The sequence below is a fragment of the Strix uralensis genome, chromosome 3, assembly GCF_047716275.1.
Source record: "Strix uralensis isolate ZFMK-TIS-50842 chromosome 3, bStrUra1, whole genome shotgun sequence".
NCBI classification, from domain to species: Eukaryota; Metazoa; Chordata; class Aves; order Strigiformes; family Strigidae; genus Strix; species Strix uralensis.
Genome location: NC_133974.1, coordinates 27119699 through 27139423, shown reverse-complemented (window position 1 = coordinate 27139423; position 19725 = coordinate 27119699). Strand labels below are relative to the sequence as shown.

General features: G+C 38.5%; 1 protein-coding gene across 12 annotated transcripts in view; it reads right to left on the bottom strand.

Annotated features, from left to right (window-relative positions):
* The window catches only part of MLIP (muscular LMNA interacting protein), a 126672-nt gene that overhangs the window by 49130 nt on the left and 57817 nt on the right, over positions 1-19725 (bottom strand). For 11 of the 12 annotated variants that reach the window (XR_012628023.1, XR_012628025.1, XR_012628024.1 and 8 more), the window contains 6 exons: positions 16422-18050; positions 10841-10912; positions 2212-2277; positions 2046-2129; positions 1891-1950; positions 157-201 (listed from right to left, as the gene is read on the bottom strand). Coding sequence is in view for 6 of the 12 variants with exons in the window: in XM_074861746.1 (XP_074717847.1) it covers positions 157-201; positions 1891-1950; positions 2046-2129; positions 2212-2277; positions 10841-10912; positions 16422-18050 (1956 nt within the window). In the remaining 6 variants the exon portion in view is untranslated. The remainder of the gene's footprint in view (positions 1-156; positions 202-1890; positions 1951-2045; positions 2130-2211; positions 2278-10840; positions 10913-16421; positions 18051-19725) is intronic. The other variant, XR_012628028.1, reaches the window with a different exon arrangement.

Sequence of the window (19725 nt, the reverse complement as noted above, 5' to 3'; positions counted from 1 at the left end):
CTCTAACATACTCACTTCTCTACTAGATACAACACCTCATGTCATGAATAGATGAGTGTGTCTGCTACATGCAGACTCACCTATAGTACAGTAGCAAGATTAGACAAATTAGACATTTCTGCATGAAAAATATAGAGTAATTATAAAAGTACTTACATATCTTGTTTCACGCCCAGCTGCTCTCTGCAACGTTGTTGACACCTTACACAAAATAGTTATATTAAGAGCAATGAGTTATTTTGAGGAGTAACTGAGAGAGATTTTCATCATTGTGACAAGTTATTAATTGCTCAGATTCAAGAAATCTTCGTTTTTCCATAAAAATTCATGAGATACATGAGAATAAGGTATATTAAAGTTTTGCTTGAGATGATTATGTAGAAAATGTTATATTGAGTTTTTAGTGCTCAAAAAATATTGATCCCATCCTATTCAAGCTGGCCTTTAAATTGTCTGTGAGATGTGCCATAACAAAATGCTTATTAGTAGACAGCCACAGGTGTGGTTGCCCCATGAAATATGTTACATATGCTCACAAAATAACCTGAAATGCCATCTTTCCATGTTCTCATCTCCAAGAACTTGCTTTCCTCTGACTAATCCATTCTCTATCTAAGGCATTTACTTATATACTCTTTTTCCCTTCCTGTCTGTGATTCTCTTTTACCATCAGTTTAAGGATTTTGCTCTCTCATTCTGAGGTCCTCACAATCTTTAGGTTGGTCCCTATGCTACATCCTGTTAAACTCACCTTTTGACCCCTTTACTTGGTTTCATTACTGCTAATGGATGCCTTCCATTTGGCTCAAAGAAGTAGTTTTTGGATGCTACAGCTCAAAAGAACAACTTAGTGGTAGAATTTTAACCACTTTGGATTCAGTGAAGGCATTGGAAAACAATTCCTCAATAGCAGTCTCTGCTTACTTTTTCGGCTACCATCTTTCCATCTGTTTCCATCTTTCAGCTGCCTGAAGACTGATTCAGCACTGAGTGGTGGTTGACAGAAGTAATTTGAAAAATGAAAATGAAATTTGAAGTGTATATTGAATATACTCACTCAGGAATGCTGGTTCTGTGCCCTATTTTTGCATGGTAGACTGGACATTGTGCAGGATATTTTGAATGCATTAACTTTTTGATATGTTTCTCTGCCAAAAATCCCTTTTCTCCTGTTTACAGTTGGATTTCCTCCATTTTCACTTTCTTATAGCTAGTAATACCAACTTAAAGTTACCTGGAGCAAACAGAATACAGGACCCTCATGCCCTGGTTATTCATCCTTCTGAACCCAGAAGGCACACCAATATAACATAGTGAAACCAGAAGATTAACACCAGTATAGAAAGTTTTTCCTGCCTCTCACTACCTGTTTCTGAGTTATCCAGGGTAAATGGATGTAGTAGACAACTCCCTCCTGTGACGGGCCAGAGTTGAAAGGAAATCAGCACTTAAGAGCAAGTCTACATATTCATTTAATTATCCCATTATCTTAAAACCAATAATGAATATGAAAAAAATTCTGGAAGATGTTCCAAATCACTGAAGCTAGAAACATTGGATCCTCTGTAGTGGGGACCCACAGATGGAATGAAATCTGCGAGACAGCCAGAGACCCTGCAATATGAAAGGTAAGGTATGAAGGATTTCTTTGTTGTGGATCCTAGCCTCAGAAACCTTAATAAACAAGTTCTCTTTCATAATATAACTCCTGACTTCAGGAAAGTATCCTGCAACAAAGACTGTACTGACTTTAGGGCTACAGTTCTGTCCTTCCATGTCTTCCAAACCACCAAACAAGCCTACTGATGTTGCATCTCTTAACTGGAGCTCTCTGTTGTCATAAGCTTTACTGTTGTGACTTGGAAAGAGCATTTGGGCTTATTCACCTACCTTGCCAACATCTGACTCAGGGCTCATCTGCAGAAAACTTGGAGAAGATTCGCATCGGCGCTGGAAAATTATTTTCAACAGAGAACAGACTTATTAATGACAAGAGACAAAAGGAAAGGAAAATTAAAAGTCAGTCCCACATACTGATGGGTTACCATAGTCAACGGGTCCTGCAGGACTTGATCAATGACAGCACACAGCTCTTCTGTTTGTTGTCTGAGCTGGGCAGGGGAGCACATCTGAAAAAGGAGGACACATCACTCAGTTAACCTTTGCTTTTTATTTTCAAATAGAGATTTGAAAGTGATATAACAGCACTACCTCGGAATGGGTGTCAAAAGTAGTGCCTTCAGTCACACTAGCAGTCTTGGATGGCTCTTCTAATGCCTGCAATTCAAAATATTTCAGTGTGATACTGAGTTCAAAACTTTAAAAACCAAGCAAACATACACTTTTTTCAATACTGTGTTTCCAGATGTGGCACTTTTCATTTCACCACAGAAAGATGGAAAATGAAGAAATAGTAATGTTCTAGTAATGGCTTAGTAATGTTCTTCCAGTTACCAACTTCTGATTCTGAGTTAGAGGGGAGTGGTTTGCAGAGCAGGAGAGAGCTAGGTGAATTGTCTCTAATTTTAGATACAAGAAACTACCAGCTTAAACTGTCCTCTCCTTCAACAACTCCCAGCTCCCTCGCAGTGAATGTCATGCAGTGAACGTGGGCCGTGTGCCACCCAGGCGTTGAGGGACTGGCTGCCGCACACCATTGGAGGAAAGCCACCAGCTGTAAGCAGGTGAACAAGGCAGGGGTCTAAGCACCCAGCATGCCCTTTCTTTTCCTCCAGTAGACATTTTCTTTAAAAAGTGCCTCCTGTTTAAAGAGAATGGTGATTCCACATTGCAGCAAAAACAGTACTCAATGTTTTTGGATTTTAGATTGAAATCAGAATTGTACAGAGAGAAATATGTGTTATACATATATGATACCACACTAAAACATGGCTGGTCTAAGCAGGTATGCAGTGTGTCCAAAACAAAGCACAAGCTTCTTGTGCTTGGATATACCTCCTGCTTTCCAATACCCGTACTTGGAGCAGGTTTGAAAACAATGGGAATCAGTTCACTGATCCCTCTACTTTATCAGAAAACTAACAAAATGTCCTCAAAAGCCAAACTCCAGTGCTCAGTTCCCTTTTCATCTTTGTCCAGAGTCTGCAAGGCACACTCTCACTGGCATCACCCATTTTTGCTTTGAAGTGATTTTCAAATAGACTCCATGCAGAGACCAAAAATTACTCTGAAAACCTGCTGATGCATGAAGCTGGGCTACAGGGGAGGGACCTGCAGGATTCATGGATTTTTTTTAACACGTTACATTTTTCTGAAGATTCATTCTGCTAGTTATTTGCAAAAAATAAATTATAATAAGAGAAAAAAAGAGAATTCTGCTAAAACACTTTTTCATGCATGTGGGACTCTGTGGGAATGGATGGATCCCAGTAAGGCGGGTATCAGAGCTGCCAGTCAGAGAAGACATACATGGACCTGGGAGGAAGATGGCAGAATCTTCTTAAAAAAGAAAATAAGTACTTAAGTAATTATTTCTGAGTTTAATTTTTTGAGTGCAATCTTTTTTTCTCTCCTTACCCAGCTACTGGAAGCATACATCTATGTATGCAGAACTGAAAAGTTAATGACAATTTACTTTTAATATTATTTTAATACCATCCACGAATGATCCTGCACAGAAGCATTATTATGGAACACTGTATCTTCTAACAGAGAGTACAGTAAGAAAAAATGAATAGTATTTTCTTTCCAAACACTTTTCTTCCCTCCCCACCAGCTCTAGTCAAACCTGTTGGCCTTAGAGTAGTTGTAGTTCAAAAGGAAAAAAGTAAAATAATGATTTTTTTTGACATACAGCAATTAGTGTAATTTTATCCCAAGACAGAATATGACAAGATAAATAGTCTTTCTCATCTCCGCTATTTCCTCACTGTTATCCAGCTAAATTCTCAGATCAACAAATAGTCCTGTAGAAGATGAGGGCTCAGCTAAAGAGGGCTCAGCACTACACTCCAGTACTGTTTCCCTGGTTCAGCTTCATCTGAGATTATATCCTCCTGGTAAACACATAATTAAGTGATAAGATGAAGTAGAAGAGTCATTCCAGTACCCGCTGGGGCCAGGATTGCCAAAGCAGACTGTTCTAGAGAGATGATGTGTCTGAATGTGAGTTAGGAGAAACAACAAACTTTAATCAGTCATGGGTTTGGAATGGAGAAATTGTTAAGCTTCTCAAAACTTCCAAGAAATTAGTAGGGTAATGAACATAATAAAGTAATTGTTGAGAAAAAATGCATGTTTCTGTTTCATATTCACTTCACCAGAGCAGTGAGAGAGGGTTAACACAATCAAGGGTAAGAAACAATTACCCAGAAGATACTGTGGAATCTTTCTAGAGGAACTACAGCCACATCCACAAGGCTTTATTCAGGACCAAGACCATCCATGAGTTTCAGTAGAAATTGGGTACTCAAATATCTTTGCATTTTGGAGCCTTCATTGACTAAAGAAGTCAGGTGAGCCCAGCACCAAGGCCTATGTGCTCCACAGCCCCCCCTGAGATATGGACATTATGCAGGAGCCGCGATAGAGAAAGCTGCAGTGAACCTTGGGGGAAGGAAAATTTTCATCTTTGAAGTGATTCATCTAATTTCTTTCACTGTTGTTTTATGTCTTTTTTTTTCCTTTTTTTTCTATGTGAACAGCCCAAGTCCTCCAAAGAGCAGAAACAAAGAGAACTAGATTTTAGGTATCCCTATCACCTCTGCAGAGAAAAAAGGCTCTGTTTAATCTGTTGTTAGCTTTTCAAAATATAACTCAATTCTATTTTTTTTTAACATTTCCACATAGAGAAAAATGTGAAATTAAAAAAGCATGACTAGCATTTCTGAACTCATTACTGGAGTTATCATGCAATAATGTTATGATTAGTTTAAAGCATTCATGCTATCTACAGTACTATTGACTAGCACTATCAACAGTATTCAAACTTCACTTCCTATGCTGATGGTCTAACAATATCAAAAGTGGAACATTCCTATTTAAGCATTCAAATTTTTATTATCTATGAAAAACAATAGCAGGATCACAATTTAAAAGAAGAGTGCAATTTAGAGAATGAAAATGTATTTGTGACAGAATTTAAATGTTCAGATGAGATAACCAGTTGTTGAACCACTAATTTTTTCCTTGCAAAGGGCAACTTTGAGGTTGTGATGCATATATGTCATTGATGTCAGTGATGACTACAAACCTTCCCTCCTCTTTCCCCCAAGCTATTTGATTGCTAAAGCTGTATCAGAACAGAAAAGATACTGGTAAATGATCTGAACAGGATCTCCAGTATTTTGTTAGATGAATGAAAGCTCTTGGCAACATATAGGAAATATAAAACATTATTTCATCCACAAATGAACCCCATAAATACTAGGAGAAAAAAATTAATATCATACCCTGGATCTGACACAGCTTCCTTCTTACTGTATTGTGAAAACTCTGGGCTGAGCAAAAGCCAAGAGGACCGCTGTTCTTTTATTTCTTTTCAATATTTTTCCCATCGTTATCTTTTCTTAAACCATCAGCACATGCAAAAAAATCCCTCCTTATAATGAAACCTCACATACCATGAGTTCCTTTAACTTATTCCTTGAAGATCCTGGGAGATGATATTGAGAAGACCTGACTACTTTTCCTCTTATAAAATAATTAATACTAAAAGCTCCGAGGCCTTTGAAAGAAAGAGGTAGATCATAGCCTGTTCCTACATTGGCACGCTTGGTTATTATTAAAGATGAACTAGGTCCTTTATCACTCTACAACTGCACAAATTATTTCCTTTCTTTCTTACCACCAGGTATTTATCTCTGGCCTTGAGAAGCATTTTGACATGAATAAATAATCTGGATGAAAGGAATTCACCTAGTAAGTGCACACCAGAACTACTTGTGGAAAACTAAAATATTTGTTACCAAAATATTCTCAACAAAGTGTTGTCAGAAATGCTTTCCAAGTCCAGAAAAGTTGTGGCATGCCACTTGTCGAGCAGTTAGATCTACCATCTGAGAGTGGGAAAAAATGTCTTTCAAGTTCCTGCTGTATCATTTCAAGGAGCAACCTGAATATACATTTGCTTTGATCGGTCCCTATACCAATGGATAGTTGATAATACAACAGGTAAGAGTTCCCTCAAGTTAAAAACTTAAAGCTTGGTCTCCAATGTAGCAGATCACTGTCATATTTCCTCAGTTGCATTTCTTTCTCTTCATGAAAAAAAACCAAACCACACCCTATTTTTCCTTCTGCATGAGGAGGGAAATGTTTTATTTTTCTTTTTTCTTTTTTTCCTCCACAAGGAGAATATACTGCACTGCTGTCAGTCTGCTGTGTAAGTGATGGGATGCAATTGCTAGGTCTTTGGAATTTTCCTAGAAATGTAACATCATACGGAAAGACTGTTTTAGACTCTCTTGAGGTTAGCCAAATTGCATTGTGACAAGAGAAAACATGAAAAACAGCCATAAACAGACAAAATCAGTAACGTAAAATATTTATTCTTTAAGGCAGAAGATTTTTTCTACATTTATTTAAATTGAAATTATAGTTCTCTACTTGTAATTAGTTGATAAATACAACCCAGATAAGTCAACAGTGCTTTCATTTGCACCTCTTCCATCCATAGCCAGTTATACCTGGTGTTTTTCAGAAAACTTGGTAGGTGTGGGACAAGTCTCGACTGTGAAGCAGGTGTGGCTCATGTCACACCCCATCATTCTGGTTTCATCACAGTTCATACTGGGGGAAGTCTGAGCAGAACATCTGTAGTGCCTCTCCCCCTCAAGTCTGTATGCCCACGTTTCCCTCCCATCAAAATGATGCCCAGATAAGGGAAGTCCAGCCCTTGCATGCAGAGGGGGGGTGTATCTGGACAAACACAGCAAATCCAAATTCCCCTGCATAGACGTTGCTGTAAACCAAAGACCACAGAATTGTTAAGAGAAGACTCTTTTGGTTTGCAATTCTAAGGCATCCAACAGTTTTGAGGTTACATCTCAAATTTGACATAATTCTGAAGGTGAAATAGGATCTGGTTTAAAAGACTGTCTACTTAGTAAAGTTAAGAATTTTTCTGTAGCTCCCTGAAATAAACTATTCATCAATATCTGACTTAAAAATATTTTTATAGATATTTGATAAATACAATCTAAATAATAGATGCATTACTTTTTTAATACTATCTGGTTAGAAAAGGAATTTTGAATTAGACTGTGATCACATCTGTATAACTGTAGAAGCTATACAAGAGTGAGTGTCAGTAGAGGGGTGACTCACTAACTCAACATTAATAAGGCCAGAAGGAACCACAGTCATCACCTAGTCTAAACCTTTCTTTAAACCACAGAACTGCTGGGAATTACTGTATGAAGTGCCAGAAAAGTGTCTTGTCTTAATTTTTTGATTTCTGTGGTAAAGAGACCATTTCAGTCTCCAGAAATATTTTCTAATGGTTAATTAATTATTTCTGTTAAACTTTTGCCTTATGCCTACATTAACCTTGTCCAGCTTTCTCTTCTAGCCAGTGGAGCCTATGATCTGCTGGGCTGAAGAGTTCATTATCACAGTCTGTGTATCTGCCTCATCACTATCTGTGTGGCTATGATGGCACTGCTGACTGACCATGGATACCACTCTGCTTTCCTTGCTTAGGCACTGTGAATCTGTGCCCTTGCTGGTGAGGATGCTATCCTGGCAGCCTTGCTGTCACCCCGGCTCCCAGTTCACCTTCCCTGTGGAGCAGTCCACTCTTGCCTGTCCCTGACAGAGCCTGACCATGATGAGGATACATCCATCAAAAACAAGTTTTTGCTCTTCTGGCTGTGAAGGAAGGTACAGCCCAATCTTCCAAGAGATATCCTCGACTGGTTCCCACACAAGTGATGTGTGGAACATTAGGTTCATACAAACTCAAACAGCTGGAAAGCATGCCAGTTATGAGATTTGATGCAATTAAGCCACTTCTGGGGTTAACAAAGTATACACATATATAGTAAATAAGGCTTTTCTTCTCTGCTAATTAGCACAGATTTGAACAACTTGCTTTGAGTAAGAGTACTGGAGAATAAGAACATGTTCTAGAAAAACCATTAAGATGATGATAGCCTAATGGCTTCATAAGAAGTTGAAAAATGCTGTCGGAAATTAAAGCATCTACACAAACATAAAAGAAAACAATGACTTGAGAAAGAAAGTTAGACACAAGGAGACAATTTAGAGGCAGACAAAGCATTGTACCTTACATGACATATCAGTGACAGTTTTCTATCATGGGATCTAATTAATACTGCACATGAATTGTCATTACGATCACCCACATCACAGTTCTGACTAATCTTATTTTTCATGACCACTCAAATTAAGTAATAAAATTACTCACACCATGGAAAAAGTTGACTTCTGAGAATGTGTATTTCCAGTTCAATCACATAGCAAAACACTTCTCTAGCACTTTATACAGATGATGTTTTCCTAATCATGCATTCAGCTCAGTAATATCTGTTCCTTGCAGATGTTACGTGCCTTCATTCCTTACTAAAAAAAAGCCACCCAAAAACTTTTCCACATAACCATTATCTTAATCTTAATAAAACATCACTTATATAGTTATAAATCTTATTGTCTTGAATCTCTCTCTTTTTAATCCAGTGCATAAAATGCATTCTATAAAATGGGGGCAACATAATTACTGTCATCAAGCTACAGTGTGGCAGGAGTTCCTTCCCGGTTCCCACCTCAATATTTTTGAGGAGAATACTTGGGTATTAGAGCTCGGTACAATGGGGTCTGTGTGTGCCATGTGACTCATTCATGCTTCTTTAAGAGCCATACTCCAAATGCATTTCAGATAACACAACAGGACTAGTTTAGAAGCACTATAATTAGCTGCTGGTATGGATTAATAGGAGATCACTGTCTGTAATTCCCAAGATGAGAGAAAGCATGTAGTCAGGCCATGCTGAAACATACAGTTTGCAAAGTAAATTAATCAAAAACCTCTCCTGAAGGCAAATCCTCTATCAGAAAATTGATTTCTTATTAGTTTTACATGACTGTGCTTTCACTACTGAAGTATACACCAAAGCTAGCATTTTCAGTAAAACAGTCTATAACCAAAAGTCTCTATCTACACCTAGATATCTTTTGAATCATTACTTTTTCTACAGATACTTGCATTACATTGTACAATTCAATTTTATGTATTGTGGATAAGTAGCACACAGCTTGTGAGTCGATGCCCCAGAGAGCATCAGTGAAACCATCACAAGGAATTCCCTTTCTTCTGAAAAAGTGCAGTTAGATAGCTGACATTAACCCACTAGTTCACATCAGGAGTTTGCTCTCAAAGTGAATACCCTGCTCAAAGTCACCTACCTGGCTTGGTTTGCAGAGTAGTGCAGTCTTAGAGTGCACAAACTGGATGTCTTTTACATTGTCAACCATGAAATAGCATTTCAGGAATCCACCAAATGCTTCCAGCCACTAACAGGCACTCTGCCCAAACAAAACCCTCCCAAAATACCTTCCATAGGGGTGTAGAATTCCCTGTCTCAGCTATTTTCCTCTATTTCTATTCATTTCTATTGGACCACATTGCATGCTAATGCAGACATAGCTTCATTAGTGCGTTCAGGATTTAAGGAAAGGAAAGATCAGATTTTATGCAAATAATTAAAGAACATTGGAAAAGAAAGGAATGTCCCTTTTTTGAAAAAAAAAAAATCTTGTTTATAGCAGTTAAGTGATAACTACTAGATCACAATCAGTAATATTTCAAGGACAAAATTATCATCTTCAGAATTTTTACACAGTTAAACTCACCCTCTCTAATGTCTCTAGGCTCTGCAAACTCCTAGTGAAATCAGCTGAGCTGTGTACATGAATACATATTTAAATGTGTAGTTAGGAAAGCTTAATCTTACAGAAATTAATCAGAGGCTAAATTCCTGAACTAGGTCCACAGAAAGATTTTTCTGATAAAGCTATAAACTGGATGTCAGAGTGATTAGGCAATGCCTTTAAACATATAAGACACTTGGCTCATTGTTCATCATAGGAAATTTTTGTAAAACTTGGTGGGTTATTCTTTTGTGCAAAGCTAACTTGGGAAAAATTTTTTTAAAATAGACATTGGTGGGTACTTTGAACCCTTCACACAAAATTTAAATTTGCATTTGACTTCCAAAGATGCAGTATCTAAATAAGTACTATACAACCCAGCCTTTGTTGGCTGTCTTTGGTAGTAAATAAATGCACTAAAGACTGTTCTTTGGATCTATCATCCTATCCTACAGAAAAGGATTGTTACCCCAAACTATGTACTGGCCCAACCTAACTGCTGAAGTGCTCAGGGAAGTTGCTTGGGAGAATAGTAGTTAACAGAGTCCAGTGCAATGACCAGGACCATTCTCACAGTTTAACAATTCAGCTGGTCAGATTTGCATATCTTGGGATGTTAAATTTACTAGTATAAGCATAGCCATTGAATAATCATTAACTGGCCGAGGCATACTGATTGGTAGGTCCCAGAATAGCAGTGCTCCAGACACTTTCCAATAACAAAACAGACTTTGAGATGTTGCCATAAATGGCAATTCCTTTAGTACACTCTTTTATGACAAATTTGTTTGCAGAAATTCAGATTAGTGCAGGCTTTGATCTTCTGTGGAAAGTGGTTGACCCTGAAAAATAGTTATAATTATTATCCTGAGCAGTTAGTTCCCAGAGCTTACATTCTGCGATATCCCCCACAAAACGTCAGAATATGTACATAAAGTTGGATGGTCTCAAATATATAATGCAATTCCCATGTCTTTGAGCAAACACTAACCTTCTGTTCCATAAGTACTGTGTTTGTAGGGATTGCTGCAAATGCCTTGTAGCTTGTCTTGATCTTGTACTGCTAAAAGGGTAAACCAGAAAGCAGGAAGAGAAGTAAAACAGGGTAGAAGAGGGAGAGGGAGAGAGAGAGAAGAGAGGGGAAAGGTACGACAGAATGAAAGACTATTCCAATTGTCTTGCAGACACGTTGCAACAATACAATGCTTACGTATTACCTAGGAAAGCTATTGCTTAAAGAAAAACTAGTGCTTCTGTCAAGATTTTAAAGGACTGTAACGTACACCTTTTGCTTTTAGGAATGAAGTGGGACAAAGTGAATTCCCTGTAACAGCTTATAACTTCCAAAGTGATTTTGACCACTTTCTGCTGACTACTATCCTTATATGAATATCAGGAGAGGCTGTGAGATTTTTCCAAGTTTTCTTGTGTTTTGTTATGATAATGCACAGCTACTTCTGCCAGTACATGCACCTCAACAACTGCTCTCCATGGTGTGATCTTGGACCACTAAGTCAGAGGGGTTTCTGTGACTGGCTTTAATGACACTGATTAGGAGCCTTAAATGGTGAATTACTTGTGTGAGTGGACAGATCATTTAAGTCATATCACAACTTTTCATCTCCTGAATGAGTAACCCTATCACACAAAAAAATATTTCAAAACAAGTACAGGAATTTTCACACTCTAATGAAGGATACAGAATTGATAATCTAAATGATACAAAATGCATGGGTTTCAGTACAAAAATACTAAGATCAGCCTTTAAAATTTTTCTTTTTAAACAATTTATATTCTAGACTATATTAGCTTGCTCAGTTATTTTTAACTCTTTAGAAACCATATGTTCTACGTTTTCTTTACAATTATGGAGGTTGAATTCTGTAATTTTTAAATGATGGATGAGATTCTTCTATACCTACATGAGTTCAAGAGCTAGGATTCTTAATCACATGACTGCTGGAATTTTTTTCTTTTTAACAATTAAATAGGGATTCACTACATTGTTCCCTTTTCAGCAACATTCTAATAGAAAACCATAAATTCACACAATTATAGAGTTTTAAGATAGTTTATTTCTGTGATAGTCACCCAGAAATAAAGTTACTTGTTGATCAGCTCGGGTTTTTTAATGTCCTGTTGGCTGCAACAGTGAGTACTGGTGATTATGAGATAATGGGCTGAGCAGCATGCTGCACTTTGGGTCATTCTTTTGTCACTTTTTTCTTTTCATTATATCTAATAAAAGTCTCAATGACAGCAGAGGGGCCAAAATTTTAATTCAGATAAGAGAAACTTATATCATCCTCGCACTTCTCTTGAAATATTGTAGGACACCACCTTTTAATTCTTCCGATACATAATATTATATTTGCTTTTGCCTTTACTTATATTTCTTAGTCAGAAGTTGAACACTGACAGACACTCAAGAAGTCAATAATCACAACAATCATTTTGAATGAACAGTCTGACAAAGAAGATGAATGCAAATGCTGGAACTGCACTTTTTTTCTCTTTTTTGGAGGGGGAGCTAGTAATTTATATGAGATTTAGTGATTCTAACTCGGATGTCTATCATTTAGGTGCTTCAGTCAAAACTAATATCTTTCATAGGCATAGGTATTTCTACAGCATAAATCATCTCATCCCAAAATAGACACCTAGAAAGGTAAAATAAAATCACTCTGTAAATACACCATATTTTCTCCATTAACTATAACAGAATCGCCCAAGTTGTGCTCAGATATCTAACTTTCAAATGCCAAAAGTCACGTGAGTTGAATCCTGTCCGTTGAACATTTAGACAGCAACACTGCTATAAATCTGTGTAGGTTCATATGTATATTCATGTATATATAACATCTATAGGCAGATAAGACATAAAATGTTGCTCACTGAAGATGGAAGACCAAAATTCCAAATATAAAAACTGGAATATCCATAAAATGTATCCTTGTTTTCTTATAATTGATATTCAATCAATAAAATTATATAATTGAACATGTAAATGAAATGCAACATCTTCACTATCCTTTTACATATGATATGGGCATCATATATCAGAATACTGTGACCACTTTGAAGCTAGTTGTAGTGTTATATGAACTAAACAGACATATCAGACTGTTAAAATGTATATTTCTGTACTGCTTTAATGTGCTTTATCACTTCCAGATACTGAAGAACCTACATAAGCAACATGCTATTGTCACAGTGTCTGAGAGGAGTGGAAAGTCTTTAATTCAGTTTCTCATATATATGAATATGATTCTTGACACATTAGTTCACATCACTTAAAATTATTCTTCAATGCCTAAATACATTTAATAATCTGGTTCATAGGAGTCTAGTAGCATTTTCAAACAGCCATGGACAGTTAGGTCTGCTGGCCTGCACCATGGTACAGTGAGAAGCAAACCAACTCCAATAACAAAGCTCAGGCAAATATCAGACTAGGGAGTTTTGGGGAAAGTGTCCTACTTTTCTTGCTCAAATTATCATCTAGGGCACCCCCACAGGGCATTTCAAAGTGTGCTAGACACATACCTATAAAGGCTTAAAATCAGTGACTAACCATGGTAGTGTAGAGCTCCTCATGAGTAATCTTTCCTGCTTTGTGGTAGGTTTTGCAGCTGTGCTGAATTCCGTATTGCTAGCGTTAGTTTGCTCCCCAGCTGTTTTGGGTAGATCTACATGCATTCCTGTGCTACATTCAAGTAGCAAAAAATCAAAGAATATGTAGGAATGATACCCCATGAAACCACTGCAAAGAGTTTTCAGGCCAGAAAGTTTTTATTCTAATCTGTTCCCGCATAATTGGCAATTTTATCTGCCTTCACTCCATCCTACCATTCATTTGCTATATTAGGTCCACGAGGACACTATTAAAGTGTCTGCAAAGTCCAGAGAGAGGGTTTTTATTTCTTGTGGTCATCCACAGTTCACACTTCACACTGATCTGTGGATTTATGTTTATATTCACTTTGCAACATAGTCATATTTTTAAATCATTGGCAAACATAAAAATAAATATATATAGCATGGGAAAGCACATGTGTTTATATATACAAACACAAACTGTTAAATAAATTCATAGATTATTTGATTTGCATGAATTGGTGTATGCACTGGCATAGACATATAAAAGCTCTCCATTAAAGAATCCTTTTTGCATAATTGTTCTGATATCATGCTAATGAAACAGTTTGATGTGAATACTGAAAAGTACATCTAATGTCAAAATTCTGGTTTAATAAGTGTGGCTTAGTACATGTCTTAACATTGCTTCAACCCCTGTTGAAGCAACATTACAGTTGCAAAATTACACATGTCAAAGTCAAGCACTTGTAGATGCTGTGCTTTTCCCTTGATATTCACTTAGCACATTCATACATGCAAAAATTTTGTCATGCATCAACAGTCATCAGATGGAACAACCTGCTTTTTGTCTAGTTCTAAAGTTGAGCTGATCAGCACTAAAGAGACCTAAATGCTGCTTAGGATGTTAATGTCTCTCGTCAGTCTTTTCCTTTTTTCTCTGGAAATATACTGAGATTTGAGGCTGGAGTGTTATCAGAGAGACTGGTACCATTAACACATCAGCAAAGTTCATTGAGCTATGCCGTAAGCTAGGTATGGAAATAAATGAGAGCAGGAGGAAAGGGGGGTGTTGAATGCACACTATTATTAACTGTAAATGAACTCTCTGCCTCATATTTTAAAGCCACAAGAGATGTTTCCTGCACTGAACACCCAGCTGCATTTGATGTAGAGATTTCAGATCTTCCACATCCCCAGTGGAGACAGATTTGCCTGCATGATTAAAAATTGCAGCAGACTAATGGTCCAAGTCTCTTAAACTGGTGGACATTCTCCCTGTCTCCATGGGATGGTGGGGCAATTTTAGAAGTGCCACCATATCACACAATAAAGCAGGATTAGCAGGAAAAGGGCCAGTAGGGAAGACAGAAATGGTGTAATAATCTCTGCAAGTATAAACCCAGGCAATAGCTCTGTGTCACAAACAGAGAATTTCCTTACCACCAGAGACTCAGTTCTCATTGCACTGACTAGCAGAAACTGCAATGGCTTTGCAACCTGCAGGCTCAATCATGCCTTCCAGTTTTGTCTCAGTGGTTTTTTTCTTGGAATTTCTACAATTTCATTTCTCTTTTCATTTCATTAAGTAATACTGACAGGGTGTAGCAACACTGTACAGCTGTTCTTGGCACAATGGTGCCTCTTGGGTTGTTTGGTTTTTAAAAGAACTATTCATGACAACTGCTTCTTTGTGCTCATTTAAACCTCTCATTTTCAATTAACATTTTCCAAGCAGTATAAGTCACCCCTGCCATGGCCAAGCTGTTAGGAACACATCTGACACAACTTGATCTGGCAGACCAAGCTGTAATTTTGTGCTGTGAACAAATAAATCAATAAACTTTGATTGTCTTTTGGTGATGGGCAGAGCTCAGATATCAGCAAGAGGAGGCACAAAGGAAGCACTGACTGCAGAGATAATATAAAAGAGGTTGGAAAGCCTTCTGCATCTCTGATGTCTTCTGTCACCAGCTCTTCCTTTTTGCATAGCAGTTCCCTTTGTTTTAACCTACCTGATGGATGTTTTTTGATCAGCATTCCTTTCCTTCCCCTTCCCATTCTTGAGCTTTGTCTTTAAGTTTAAAGTGTGACTGGTTCCCAAGACCTCCTGCAGCAATCGCCATCATTGCTTATTCTCACTCTGCTTGGGGCTCCCCCGCTTTTGGGTGGATGACAAACACCAGGAGAGTGGCTGATCTGTCATGTGTGAGACTTTCATATTTGCAGTAGCTCATATTGTAGGAAGCTTGGGGTTTTTTCCTCCTTATCCTCTGTCTAGCACAATAAGATCAGAGAAATACCAAAGGGAAGAAGCAGGAGACTGTCCTTGTCTTCCTTCTCTGGCTCTTAGCCCCAAAGACCCGGCTCAGGCTGAGCTCGGCCATGCCTCTGGGCTGGTCCCAGAGCAGCTGGGATGAGTACAGCCTCCTGGGGACTGGGGAGGACCGGGGAGAAGGTGCTTGGGAATCAGTTGTCACTGGAACAGCCAGTTCACATCAATCAGATCAAGCTTCTTCTAGCTCAGCCCTGCACCTATGATCACCATACTTCCATTACTTTCAGTGGGAATACATGTGGTTTTTACATTAGCATGGGGTGGATAGAACATGTTTTATCATTTATTTTTGACACACTAGTGTTTTAGGTGAGCTTCAAAAATAAGTGCACCAAAGGTACATCAAAGACACTAGACAGAAATCCATCTTCAGTAGTATCTCCTCCCAGTCATGAATAAAGTATTTTATTTTATGCTAAAGGATTCCTACAGCATCTTCCCCATAGTACAGAACACATTGTTAGCAATTTGATACGGTAGGATTTAGTCTTCACTATCTTCACTATCAATACAAAACCTGTTCCTTTTTAAACATTTTTTCCACAGCTTATTTATTTTACTAGCATTGTGCAACACAGATGTTGTTTTTCCTATAGGGACAAAGAACTATTAGAAAATAAGCATGCACCAAGAGTACCTTGGGTTTGATGTTTTCATGGTCAGGAGGCAGGGAAAAAGACTGTGGTGAAGTCAGCTCTCTGGGTCTTGATGGCAGTGTGCCTGGTGACTTGTCTGAGACGGGACATCTGCATGTTAACACTGGTGGGGTGGCATATTGCTCAGGTCTTGGAGAGGAGGAATTAGACCTATAATTTGTGTGCACCAATGAAGAATTAAGCTGCAGTGGATAGGAATTAATATTACCAGTTTGTGGAACTGGTGGAGTAGAATGAGGCCGTGAGAGAGACCACTGCTTTGAGACACTTGAAGGGGTAGGAAAGGAAGCACTCATCTCCTGAACAGACGTTTGGGACGAATCTGATTTAGATCTAGAAGCTGAACGCAAAAGACTTGGGGAAGGAGTTGAGTGTTTTTCTAGGGTGGAGGAGAATACACCACTAAGACTGGTAGAAGAAAGCAAAGGATATGACTGGCAAGTAAAGATGGGTGAGTAAGTGTGTACTCTCTGAGACTGCTGAGGTGCCCGGGACCTGGAGGCAGCATACTGCAGCCCTTGTGGAGAAGTAGAGGTAGGGTGTGCAAGGGAAGAGGGTGCTGGGGCACAAGGAGGAGGCAGCATAGACTGCAAACCTGGAGAGGCAACTGATTTTCTATGGGAGGAAACAGGGGATGACAGAGGACTTCGGGACTCTGGAGAAAGACTTCTGACTGGAAGGTGCTTTTTAGGAGAAAGGGACCTCCCCTGAGGGGTGGGATGAGGCTTGGAGAGTAAAGGCAGATGCTGAGCCAATCCTGAAAGCCAATGTTCCTCTCTGCTGGGAGAATCTGGTCTTATAGAAGGGCTTGAAACAGATTTCTTGGGGGTTGGGGGAGTTGTTTTGGACTTTTGATCTATTGCAAGTATTGAGGAACCAAGGGAACTAGGAGAAAACGTAGGACAAGAAGCAGGAGAAAGCGGTCTCTGCTGAGAAGAGCCTGATCTCAAAATAGCAGTTAAGAGGGTCAGTCTGGTTGGCAGAGGGGATCTGACTCCTGACTTTGATAAATTTCCTCTAGATGACATTTGTGTGCAAGGCTCATTTATACTACATATGGTCGAAGAGGAGCCATAATGAGAGGGTGGAGACAAAGGTTTAGGGCTAGGAGATAATGAATGTGTTATTATATGTACAGGGACAGGAGATAAAGTGTTCAATCTTTTGAAAGAACTGGGGGATAAAGACTGAGCTGAAGATCCCTGAATTTCAGCTGAATGTGGAGGATTGGATGAAAGACTCGCGCTCTTTGCCGGAACAGAGGATGTGGCGAGGTCTCCCATTTTGCAAACACAGCCAGTGGTACAGAGACTTGGTGTTTGTAGGTTATCATACAATCGAGGAGTGGAGTAACAACTGTTTGATGCAGAAGAGGATATTTTAGACGTGGAGGGAGGTGAACTATGGGAAGTAGACTGAAAGGAGAGAGATGAATCTTGCTTAGAAAACCTGGTTGCTGACTGCCAGTTGTTACAGGAGTCTTCCAGCGAAGAGGCTTGATTCAGGTTAACCATGGCACCACACGCTATTTTCTGATTAGTTGGAGAAATTAAGTGGACAGCAGGTGGTTTAGAGGAAAGATGATCAGAGATGGAAAGAGTAGAAATTAACTGGAGAAAAAAGGAAAAACAGAAATGTTAATATAGGTGGAACCTGTGGAACTGTTAAGCACCCCACATATCAGTCCTGTGGTCATGCATATAGTGTTTCCATTAGTACTGCTCTGCGTGTTAAAAACACAGGGTTGTCTTAAACTTGGGGATACAGCCTAATGGATAAGGCTATCAGGGAAGGTGACTGAGTGCAGACAGGCTATGTGTTACTTTACGAGACCTCAGTTTTGTTGACATAAACAAGGTTCAAGGCTACTGTATTTTTCATTTTGTCACAAGACAGTTGTGCCATGAGTGTTCAGGATCATGTGATGCCATTCACATTGTATAAACACAACGGAAAGTGAGAAAATTGCACTATTGTTCTATCTCACTTTACCAGTTCAGTGGAAAGTAGCCTTTCTGCAAATAAGATTCAAGCCAAGTACTCATTTTCTCATTCAGTAAACAACACCTTCTGCAGCACTGTGATATCAGAACAAGAAATTTTCTCAGAACTACTTAAATCAGACATCCAGTTTGTTTGTCACTTTTCTTGTCATTCACATGAATTTGACAGTTTGGGCATGTAAGAGTCCTTATCCCCTTCTCCACAGTCTTACAATACACTGATAAAACAGTAACGATCTCTTTCATGAGTACCTTTTTTCTTAGGTCTATTCTAATCAGGATTTGTCAAAACTAATTAGAGCATACAAGCATATTATCAACCTTTTATACATTTTTATGCTTCTAAAGAAAGAAATTATCTCAAAATCTTCCAAGTTACTACAATGCTGAAATTAAAAACAGGGGTATGCACAATATGAATAAAACACAGTATGAAAGAGTGAGTAAGTCAACTGTAAAACCAAAAGGCTACAAACCATCACCTAACTTTTGACTGAGCAATTTGAAAGCAGGAAAATTGACTCTAATCCCTACAAACTTCATATAAATATAGGAACACCTATTTATCTACTGTTTGATACCCTGAAAATATTATGCAGTTTTACAAAAGACAATCATACCATTCAGTTCCTACATACATGACTTGCACATGGCTGTGGATCAGCTTATGAATTATGTTTTTTTAATACAAATATCTTCCCCATAGGAGAGAGAAATTACGATGATGTTTGTTACTATCTCATATAGTATTGATTCATCGCAAAACAAAAATAAGAACAAATCAAATAATTTTCAAGTGAGAGCACATGCTGGAAGAAGCTGCAACAGAAGAGCAAGATTTAGAGGCTTTTAAGGGCTAAACTATACCTAAAAGGCTAAATATGGGCTAAACATGCACATCAGAACCCTATCCACCCTTATAACTTAAAATAAGTGAGCTCTTCCTGCTAAATCATAGAATCATAGAATCATAGAATCATTCAGGTTGGAAAAGACCCTTGGGATCATCGAGTCCAACCATCAGCCCTACTCTACAAAGTTCTCCCCTACACCATATCCCCCAGCATCTCATCTAAACAACTCTTAAACACATCCAGAGATGATGACTCCACCACCTCCCTGGGCAGCCTATTCCACTGTCTGACCACTCTTTCTGTGAAAAATTTTTTCCTAATGTCCAGTCTAAACCTCCCCTGTTGCAGTTTAAAGCCGTTCCCCCTTGTTCTGTCACTAATCACCTGTGAGAAGAGACCAGCACAAACCTCTCTACAATGTCCTTTCA